A 10448-nucleotide genomic window follows, 5' to 3' on the forward strand; every position below is an offset into this window, starting at 1 on the left:
TCGTCACGCTGCTGTTGCTTTAGCATACTAGCTTGCAGGGTGCCAGCTGAAAGTAAACAATACAAACAAGTGGGTTGGGGGGGGTCTTGTTTACATTGTGTGTGTGTTTAGCCATCTGACAAATTGGAAGCAATGGGATTAGCGCCTGGGTTCAAAATTTCAAAATTCAACTCACATACTCAATTTTGGAAAATATAAATGATGACGTTGACTTTTTCACATTAGTGAAAAGTCCAGAAAATGTGCCGATCATTTGAATTGACTTGAGGACCGCAAGTGATCCGAAAGTGAAGCGGATCCATTTTCAAATGGCAAATGAACATCCATGTTACTTTTGGGATTCATTTTTGGAAGAGGATTAATTAACACTAAACAAGTCGAATTTTTTTTTTTTTAATTCTGCAGTCAGGTTTTATTTTTGTAATAAAAAAATGATATTTTTCTTAGCTAGCTGTAAATGTATATTCTTTTTTAAATAACGAGGTAATTTCCATTTTCATAAAAAGTTAAAAAATCAAAATATATATTAACCCCCTCCCCACAAAAAAATCATAAATCAAGCCAGTCCATTTTCTTCAGAGAAAGATGAGGTGGATGACAACAATGAAGGTCACAGGCCACACCATAAGGTACACTCTGTGGCACTTTCTAATGCAAAGCAATAAAAAATAAAAATAAAAAAAAACAAAGGCAACAAAAACCGAGTTGGCCGACCACATTATTGAGCGTTTTGCAACCGCATAGAAAATGAAATGTGCCCAAGTCAAGAGGACGTTGGGGATTAAGTTGCAGGCGAGGTGGCGGGAATCCTCTTAGCCAGAAGGTGTGTGTGTGTGTGTGTGTCTCCAAACAAACACAAGCATTGAAAACACACTGCCATTGATTCAAATTACAGTACACGCGTGTAATTTGTCATTCAAGTGAACTGTGCTTAAAAATGAGTAATTTTGAATCACTACGGAGGCCCAGAGTGAGCAAAAAGTCACATCATCAATATGCTATTAATTAAGGGGGAAAAATTAAAATTATAAATAAGAGAGTATATTCATTTCCACCTGGTGCTTGATACTCATCATTGTATTTGATTTTGGACTTTATTTTTTTTCCGCTCAACTCTTGTACATGCTGCTTCATTTTATTATTTTTTTTAATTGAAAAAAATAGCATTTTTTTGCCTTCACCCTGGTCCTTGCTATTCACTTTGTTATTATTTTTTGGGGCATTTATGCTTTACTTTTTTTAAATTTGGGGTTCTCCCTTCTTTATTTTCATGGTTCATTTTTTAATGATTTAAAAATATTCCCTGGTACATTCTTTTGCTTCATTTCTATTTATTGTTCCTATTTTTTTCTTAATTGTATACTACGCCTTTCCATTTATTTTGTATTTGTTGATTTGCATTTTTCCATCTATTCCGTTCATTGCATATTTTCGCTTGTTTTTTTCCACTTTCTTTCCTGCAAACACATACACGCACACCCACCCAGACGCACGCACGCGCACACAAATACGTGTATTCAGTTTACCTCGGCTGCAGGTAGCGCGTGCGTCCTTCCCAGCCTCCAAAAAGACCCTCCGAGTGTCCCAACACTCCTCAGGGTACTCGCGAGGCTGACAATGCAACCAGAAAAACAAAACAAACAAGCGGGGGGGGGAAAAAAAAGATGCCCTCAAGTCAGCGTGGTGACCGCGAGGTGGAAGCCACGTGAAGGTGCGCGGTCTCCGGCGTGCAAGGTTGAAAGAGTCCGTGAGTGAGTGAGGGGAGCGATGGGTCCCTCCCGTGCGTCTCTCCCGCTCGCTGTGAGCCGAGCTCGACGCCGGCGGCTTTTAAGTGCGAGGACGGCAGCCAATCAGAAGAGAGGGAAGCCGCCCGGCCACGCCCCCTCCCCCCCCTCGCCAATTGGTTTCTCTTTCGTTCTATTGTCACGGTGTTTTTTCCCCCTCCGGTTGGTTTTTCCACCACTCTCGCGTCACTTTAACTTTACGTGCCAGTATCTGTTTCATAGTCAATTAATTCCCAAAGAATTGGTTCTGCAAAAAGGTTAAAAAAATATGTTAAAGAAAGTCATGCTTGCTTTGTTTTTGGTGTTGTTTTTTTTTGGGGTTTGGCTCCCAGTGATGACAGATTACTGAATCCTAATTTGGACACATTTCATTCATATTTAAGAGGGGCATTGCTGCATCCAGTGTACATGTTGCATAAAATGGTATTAAGCAGCAGAGATTAATCGGTCTTGTCGGAATCACCGCAGAAAAGACAGAACAAATATTAGACGAGTCCTCCCGTCAGTAAGGACACCTGGAAAGGGATGAAAAAGAGCCACTTCAAACAAACATGGCACATTTCCTGTCTTTTGGGGTATTGCATCTTCTTGAGACTTTTTTGTGGGTCTGCTCGTGAAAGACGTGACAACCAGATTTCAAGTTGTTAAGTAGAACTGGCTTCAAAATATACCGAAAAATGGTCAAAGTGACCATAAAATGGCCACTTCCAAGCAAAAAACGGCAGACATCTTGATTGAGACATTTTTTGCAGGACTACTGATGAAAAAAAATGGGAAAAAAACGGTTGCCGGTCTGCGAACATGCACTAGTTTCAACTGGTCTGTGATGCAAAAAAGGTGGGGACCTTTTTTGCATCACAGACCCCCCCCATCCCCCACCCCCCCCACACACACAAATTTGGAGTCGCTAGGTGAAACTGGCTTTGGTGGGTAATGAGAACCACCGAGAATGACCAAAATGACCATGACATGGCTGCAGTAAAACCAAAACAGCAGAAATTGCGTGTCTTATTGGGCATTATTTTTTGAGTTTTTTTTGGTAGGTCTACGCTTGACAAGTCTACCAAATATCACGTTGCAAAGACAAACTGGCTTCAGGGGCCGAGTTTTCAAAAACTGGAGTTCGCTTTTCTTGGAGCGCTAAAGTGACCATGACACGACTGCTGCAAATTAAAATGTAGTTTTTCACCGGGCATGAGAATTTTTGGAGGGCTACTCCCCATAGACACGCCTGCCAAATTTCAAGCGTAACTGTCATCGGGGAGAAAGAAACTGTGGTTACTAGTTTGGGTGGAATGCGGCCAAAAAAGACCCTCAATCAGCGACTTGGAACCAAAATGAGAACATTTTGAAAACTCCGGGTCGCGTCGACCGGCGCTGCTGACTTTTGACGGGAATACGGACCACAATCGACATCGACGTGTTTAGACAGCGATCCGGATGGAGTCGATAATGGCAAGAAAACCACAGGAGCAGTCGAGTCAGTTGCGCTTGTGGCGTTTAATGTCCGTCCACGTGCTCAAAGGTGACATTTGAGGCTTCACAACGGCAATTGAAATGTCAGTTTTCGCCTTTGGTGAAGATGTGGTGGAGTTCACTGGACACCTCGGCGGCCCGCGCGCTGGTGGTGGTGGTGATGCCGCCGCCGCCGCCCGGGCATTTGCACACCTGCTCGCGGACCAGGCAGGTGAGGAGCTCCAGCACCTGGATCTGGTGCTCCATGTGGGCCTTCTCCCGCCTCTCTTCCCTCTCGGCCGCTTCCCGCTGCCTCTGGAGCCACTGGCTCAGGAGCTCCTGGTGCCAGGTGGCCTGCTCCTGCCGTTGCTTCTCCAGCTGCGCCAGGAGGGCCCGCGTCTCCGAAAGCAGTTGCTGGTAGCAATGCGCCAGGTGCTGCAGGGCGGGCTCCAGTCGGGAGTCGTCGACGTGGCGGGCGGCGGCCCCCGCACCGTCGTCGGCTGCGGCCGGGTTCGCCACGACTGCGGCCGGGGGAGGAGAGCTGGCAACTTCTAAGGGTGGTGCTGAGACACGAGGAGACAAAAAAGGAGACAAATGAGTATTCTGCCCCCTAGTCTCCAATTTGCCGCATTGCCCGGTTTCCGCCCTGCCCTCGCGCAGAAGACCACAAACGGAAGCAAATGAGGAACCCTTGGCCCCTTTTCTATCACAGCAGGTCTTCCTACAATGGCGACTGCCAGACAGAGGGAGAACCCTCGTTCGCCTTATCCCGGTCGCTGCCCTCCAGCTGCGGACACCGAACTCGTAAGATCCATAATTTCGACTTTACCCTTTGACAAAGGTGCGATACAAGTGAAAGCCCGCGTAGCATTTGCCAAGTAAATATGGCTGTCGGGATTCTGGTTGTGATTTGCAAAGATTGAGAAGTGAGTCAAGAATGGATTTGCAACTCCGTTCAAGTATAGTCATTTTCTTCAGCTGTACTTCTTCCAAATTCTTCCACTTAACCTGGAAAATCAGCACCTCCAAATGTGAAACGATGGTCAGAAACAGGTGGAGTGCCCTCTCCCTGGTCGTGGATGGGATCTTCCCCCAAGCGGAAGACTTGGAAGTATTTTGGGGTATCAAGTAAGGGCAGGCGGATCGCTACAGCGTCAGCTGTGATGCGGACTTTGTATCTGTCTGTCGCGGCGAAGGAGCTGAGCCAAAAGGCGAAGCTCTCGATTTACCGGTCGATCGGGGTTCCCGCCCTCGCCTGTGGTCACGAGCTGCGGGTCTCGACCGAAAGAACGGGATCCCGGATACAAGCGGCCAAAATGAGTTGCCTCCGCAGGGTGTCCGGGCTCTCCCTTAGATATAAGACGAGAGGCTCGGTCATCCGGGAGGGGCTCAGAGTCGAGCCGCCTCTCCTCCACGTCGAGGGGAGCTAGAGGTGGCGGCTCGGGCATCTGATTCGGAGGCCTCCCCGGGGAGGTGTTCCGGGCACGTCCCACCGGCAGGCGGCCACGGGGAGGATCTGGCGGAGAGCATCCGGTGGAGAGCCGATGTGTCCCCGTTGGCCAGGGGGTGTCTTGGGATCCCCGGGTAAAGCTGGGGGAGGTGGCTCGGGAAAGGGATGTCTGGGCTTCCAAGCTAAGGCTGTTGCCCCCGCGACCCGACCTCAGATAAGCGGTAGAAAATGGATTCAACATGGTCGGGTCACTGACCAACAGCCAAATGTGAATCACAACCTCCATTTTTTTGGTTTGAGTACAAGAATGAGTAGGCAAACCTTGTTCTCTCTCTGAAATTCAATTTTCATTCAGCCGTGAGGCAAAGCAAGATGTCTGTGACTTTGCCAGTTCCGTGAGCCAAAACCTGATTCCCTGGACAGCAAGGAAGCTCAGACTTCCCTTTCCCCAGTCACTTGATCCAGCAATTCCACGGGCGACCCAAGTAGGACATACGTGGAGGTTGCATTTATTGGTGTTGTGGGCGGGGGGACAGTCCCCATTGGACTTTTCCAGGGCACTTCTCCATGCGAGGTGTCCTAGCCAGGTGCCGGAGCCACTTCATCGAGCTCCTCTTGATGTGGAGGAGCAGTGCCTGTACTCAGACCATCCTGGAAATTTTGGCCGCTTGCATCCATGACCTTGTTTCGGTCACAACCCAGCGAGTGCAGGAACACAGATCGATCAAGGTCCATCGGGTTCTTGATTTACATTCACGTTTGATACCACTTTTGTTTGACCAATCCACGTATTCACTTTTTGGGGACTTACGATACAGGGTACACATGTCCCTTTTCCTTTTGACATCAAAAACGTTATTTCATGACAAGAAAATTGCGGACAAAGACTTCTTTCTGACGCAGATGATGATTTGCGACTGGTTGAGCTGCCCCCAAGGAGGACTTACTCAATGCCAGATGTGTGTGTTTTTTTTTTTTTTTTGCCTTCGTATCGGCGGCAGGTATCGCCATCTTCCACGAGTATCGTGAAATAGGCGCGCTATCGGCCCGATACCGGGAGTCAGTTACATACCAGTGCCGGTTCCGAGCTTCTTTGCTTTCGCCCTGATCATCTCAGTAGTCCGCATTCTAGCCCTACTAATTTGGAACGGCCACGGTATTTATATGGATGATGAGTGCTTTAGTTCTTTCCTAAACAGACACGTCATCACTAACAAAACTCGTGACATCATTTGTTATTATTTTTTTGTCATCGACAACAAGGCCTTGTGACGTTGGCTATTCATTAAACAGGCCGTTTGGAGCAAATGTGAAACCCGTCGGCCCTCGTTCTCCTTAAGCCTCTCGCTGCGCTTCGTGCTTTGGACGCCGCTGGAGTTTTATGATCCGTAGTATCCATTTTGCTTTATTTCATATTATTTATTTCAATTTTTAACTACTTGTCTCAAAAGGCAAAGTACCACTGAATGAAACTAATTGAAGTGTAGTTTTTGTTTTTATACATCAAACGATGGAGGACATACCAGCGGGTGGAGGAAGGACAGTCGCTCCCAAATCAAGGTCCTGCTGTCTCTCTTGCGGGGACTCCTGGAATCCGGCATCGCTGAACTCGGAATCTTCACCGTTTTCCATCTTGACGTGCAAGTACAACGGCCACGGAGGGCGGCTTCCCTTCTCGTCGGAGGAGCTCAGGTGCTCTCTTCCCAAGGAGCTTAAGATGTGATCGCCAAGTTCCGCCACCGGGGCACGGAAGCGAGGATCACCTCGCGAGCTATCCGCCGACCTCCCCAACACCGCGTCCATTTCGTCAAAGTACTTGAAGGTGCACATCTGGGATGAGTCTGAGCTCCTCTGCAGTTTGGCCCTGGCGTAGTTGGCCTTCAGCGTTTTGACGCGAAGGCGGCACTGGTGCGGACTTCGGGAGAAGCCCATGTCGGTCATGCGGGCCGACAGGTGCTTGAAGACGTGGCGGTTGCGCAGATTTTCCGACAAACTCTTCTGAACGCGCTGGTCGCTCCAGGCGCAAAGCAGCACATGCGTTTCCTCTGCCGTCCAGTTGACCGAGCGCTCTCCTTCGCGCTTCCCTAATTAAAAAAAAAAAAAAAGGTCTGGAATGGTTGCAGACTGCCAGGCATTTCCAACCTTTCTTTACAGCAAAGCTGTAAAATGCATCTCCCCGACCCCTCACATCCACATTAAACAGTAATGACCACCTTTTACACGCGAGTGCAATACAACCAAAAAAATGTGGGGTATTATATTCGAGCAAAAATCTGGACAATACCTTAATGCAAAAAATAAACAAACATGCATTAGTACCGTAACAAATAGACTATCCGCATACAATTCCAACAGGAAAACACCTATTTCAAATTGCGTAAAACACGGGGGTAATGATCACGTTTAATGAAGCGTTCGGGGGTGGAAGGGGTGAATATTGATCACAAAATGTCGAGAAAACTAACAAGAAGTCTCGGTGCTAGCAGTTGTTAGCATAGTTAGCCGGCGTCCCATAAGTCGGCGGAACAAACATTAAGTGTTCAGTTTGCAGTTATAATGATAAAAAATATGAATAAAAGACATGCTTACGTCTCATGTTGCACGCAGAAGTGGCGCAGTTGATGGTCGGTAGGTTCATTTTGGAACGGCGAGCTCCGGGGAATGTAAACAACAACGCCGCTACTTCAGAGTGAAGGCGGCGAGCCTGCGACGTCATCAGACATGCGACGGAACCAGTAACCGCATACGAACACCTCAACTGAAAATGGTTTTTAAGTATCTGCCCGAACGTATATTTTACAAACAAGAAACCTTTATGTTTGCCTTCGTTTTTTTATCTCTAATAACTCAAATATATAGTGACTGCCCCCCCATGTTGAAATATTTTGCATTTTGTGTTTCATTCTACTATATTTTGCTTCATTCAACATTTCATTAATTTCAGATTTCTATTCTATACATCCTTGGGAAAAAAAGGGAGTCCACCGCAAAGTTTTCAGAACGTAGATGTTTGAGTAAAATTAGCACTCTTGTTTTCTAAAAACTACTGAAAACCAAATTCCAAGTACAAATGTTTCCTTATGACACTCTGGCACACGTTCTAGTTGAATCCAGTTAACACCGTGGCGGTATATTGGCAGGGCAAAATCGCTCCCTGCGGGGGCACATCGAAGACAGAAGAACAGGAATCATTTTGGTCAGGCCGACCCTCGGCCACATTGAGCAGAAAAGGCTCCACAGCCATCTACTCAACCCCATCTTTTTAAAATAATTTCAGTGAGAAGAATCCTGTCTTCTGGTAATTAATGTTAGTTTAGCAAGCATTAAAGATAAACGTACTGGTGGAATTTCCTTCAGAACATTTCCTCATTTATTTACTGAAATTTTAAAGTGGTTAAAATACCCCACAAAAGGTGTTTGGGTCTCCTAATTTATTCCAGAGCAGTGCATGATATCGATTTTATTGTTGCCGCATTTTAAAGGTTATCTGACGTGTGAATTTTTATTATTAAATAAAATATGGACATATTTTTTTAATGTATGCCACATAAAAATACAATTGCAAAAGTCATTCTGTAGACATGCCAAAAGGCGGCATTTGTCAAATTTCTCATTCAGCTACACGAGGCAAGCAAAATCAGGCCGGAAGGACATTGCGAACTGCAAAGCCACAAGAATGCCGGCCATGCGCATTTATTTACATTTCTTTGTGTGAAACTATGTTTGCAGACACACTTCCAAATGCGTGTTTTGAATATCAAGGAAGGAAACACACGGAGGAAACGTCTCCCGCGGGGGTGTGAATGGCTCGTCCCTCGATGTCTGAGACGTGTCCTGCTGCAAGCCCCCGCTTGCAACATCACAACCTCCCAAAAGCGAGACCCCCTTTCCACAAACAATTCGCCTTAGGCGCAACTAAGCGAGCGCGTCTGATCTCCCACTGGAACATTTGCATGTTCGCCATTCCGCATATCTTCTGACAATCAGCAGGCGAATCGACTTTAAAAAAAAATGTTGACATGAAACATTTAACGTGCTTGGCTTAGCAAAATGGCATGCGCAATTTAAATTGAATTCTAAGGCAACACCAAACGGACAATTGTAATCTGCAGGAGTAATCTGAAAGCAAGCGGCAGGCCCGGATTGACTTCAAAATGGGGCGGCAGGTGGGGGGGGGGGGGGCCCGCCATTCCGCATATCTTCTGACAATCAGCAGGCGAATCGACTTTAAAAAAAAATGTTGACATGAAACATTTAACGTGCTTGGCTTAGCAAAATGGCATGCGCAATTTAAATTGAATTCTAAGGCAACACCAAACGGACAATTGTAATCTGCAGGAGTAATCTGAAAGCAAGCGGCAGGCCCGGATTGACTTCAAAATGGGGCGGCAGGTGGGGGGGGGGGGCACTGAATTGTTTGCCAGCCGGCCAACCGGCCCCCCCCCCCCCCCCCTTCTGTGTATTAATTATTTAGGTGTCTGTGTTATAACCCTCCGGCTAAAGTGTCGGGGGTATAGCTCAGTGGTAGAGCATTTGACTGCAGATCAAGAGGTCTCCGGTTCAAATCCGGATGCCCCCTTTAGTCAGACGTGGCAAAGTGAAACCGCGCTCGCCAATGACGTTTTTGCAAATGTGCAAGATATGCCTCGGCTCTGTTGAGGTTGGGAAAGACTCCAGTCATCAAATTTGGGGGCGCATCAAACTGACCGCTAATGGACGAAGTCATCTCACTTTGATCCAATTCCGACGAAGCGATCAGGTTTGACCCTTTCCAATGTCATCACGCCAAAGTCCCCAAATTGAGCATGTGGGCGTCCTGCAGGCAAACTCAACAATTCTCTGCGAGCTCTGAAAGAATTCCGTGAATGTGGAGGGGTCTTACTTGGTGTTTGTTGTGGAAACTGGATCCAAAGTGGGCCGAGGAGCAGGAGGACGGCTGATGTAACACAACCTCATTTTTACTTGCCAACCGGTTTTTGGGTTTTTTTTTTCCTCACAACGGGAAGAAAACTCCTGGCTGGAAGGACGACAATTCGTTATTTTTGTTGTTGTTGGGATTACAGGTTTGAAGTGACACCATTTCCTCGCTATCTTTCCCTTCATCTGACTCTTCCGGAGCCCAACAGGAAGCAAATAGGCGCTGGGAAATGCTAATTAAACTGTGGCCCATTGGCTTCCGTTCAACATTTTCTTGCATTCGTCTACACCGAAACAGCAGCAGCCTAAGATTCGACCAACATCAGAACGGTTGTGAATTGGCATTTAAAAAAAAAAAAAAAAAATCACATATTTCATCCATTTGCATTGAATCTTCAATTTATTGAGGGACCCAAGCCGAGCGCGTCTGACTCCTGATCAAAAGGTTGGATCAAATCTGAGTCATTGAGGCGCACTCGACATCCGTCGTCAAATCCAGCTTCTTTCGTCTTCGGCAGCTGGCTAAAGTCAAGCCTATCCTTTCTCAAAATCACTTTGAAACAATCCGAAACAATCCTTCAGGCCTTCGTCACATTCCGCAATTTCCTTTGGAGTCAACCAATCCTCCATGAAGCATCTCCAGTTGCTCCAGAATGCCGCCGCTCGCACCTCTTGACTGGTACTCGTAAGAGGGAGCACATCGCTCCCTTCACTGGCGACATTTGAGAGTTCTTTGGAAGATCCTGTGACTCGTTTGGAAGTCTTGAACCCGAGACCTCCTGATCGACCGTCAAATTGATGACCTTTCATACCTGCGACTGACTCCTGCACAAGGGGCATCT

General features: G+C 46.9%; 1 protein-coding gene and 1 non-coding gene across 2 annotated transcripts in view; one reads left to right on the top strand and one right to left on the bottom strand.

The window, feature by feature from the left end:
* The window catches only part of rasgef1ba (RasGEF domain family, member 1Ba), a 19525-nt gene extending 13141 nt beyond the window's left edge, over window positions 1-6384 (bottom strand). The window contains 1 exon segment of the mRNA XM_019888499.1: window positions 6213-6384. Within this exon segment, the coding sequence (XP_019744058.1) occupies window positions 6213-6290 (78 nt within the window). The 5' untranslated portion in view covers window positions 6291-6384.
* Window positions 6385-9196: 2812 nt separating this feature from the next.
* trnac-gca (transfer RNA cysteine (anticodon GCA)) lies at window positions 9197-9268 on the top strand. The gene has a single exon. It is a non-coding gene; the product is annotated as a tRNA-Cys (tRNA).
* Window positions 9269-10448: the final 1180 nt, after the last annotated feature.

This window comes from Hippocampus comes, unplaced genomic scaffold (assembly GCF_001891065.2).
Source record: "Hippocampus comes isolate QL1 unplaced genomic scaffold, H_comes_QL1_v1.1 scaffold128, whole genome shotgun sequence".
NCBI lineage: Eukaryota > Metazoa > Chordata > Actinopteri > Syngnathiformes > Syngnathidae > Hippocampus > Hippocampus comes.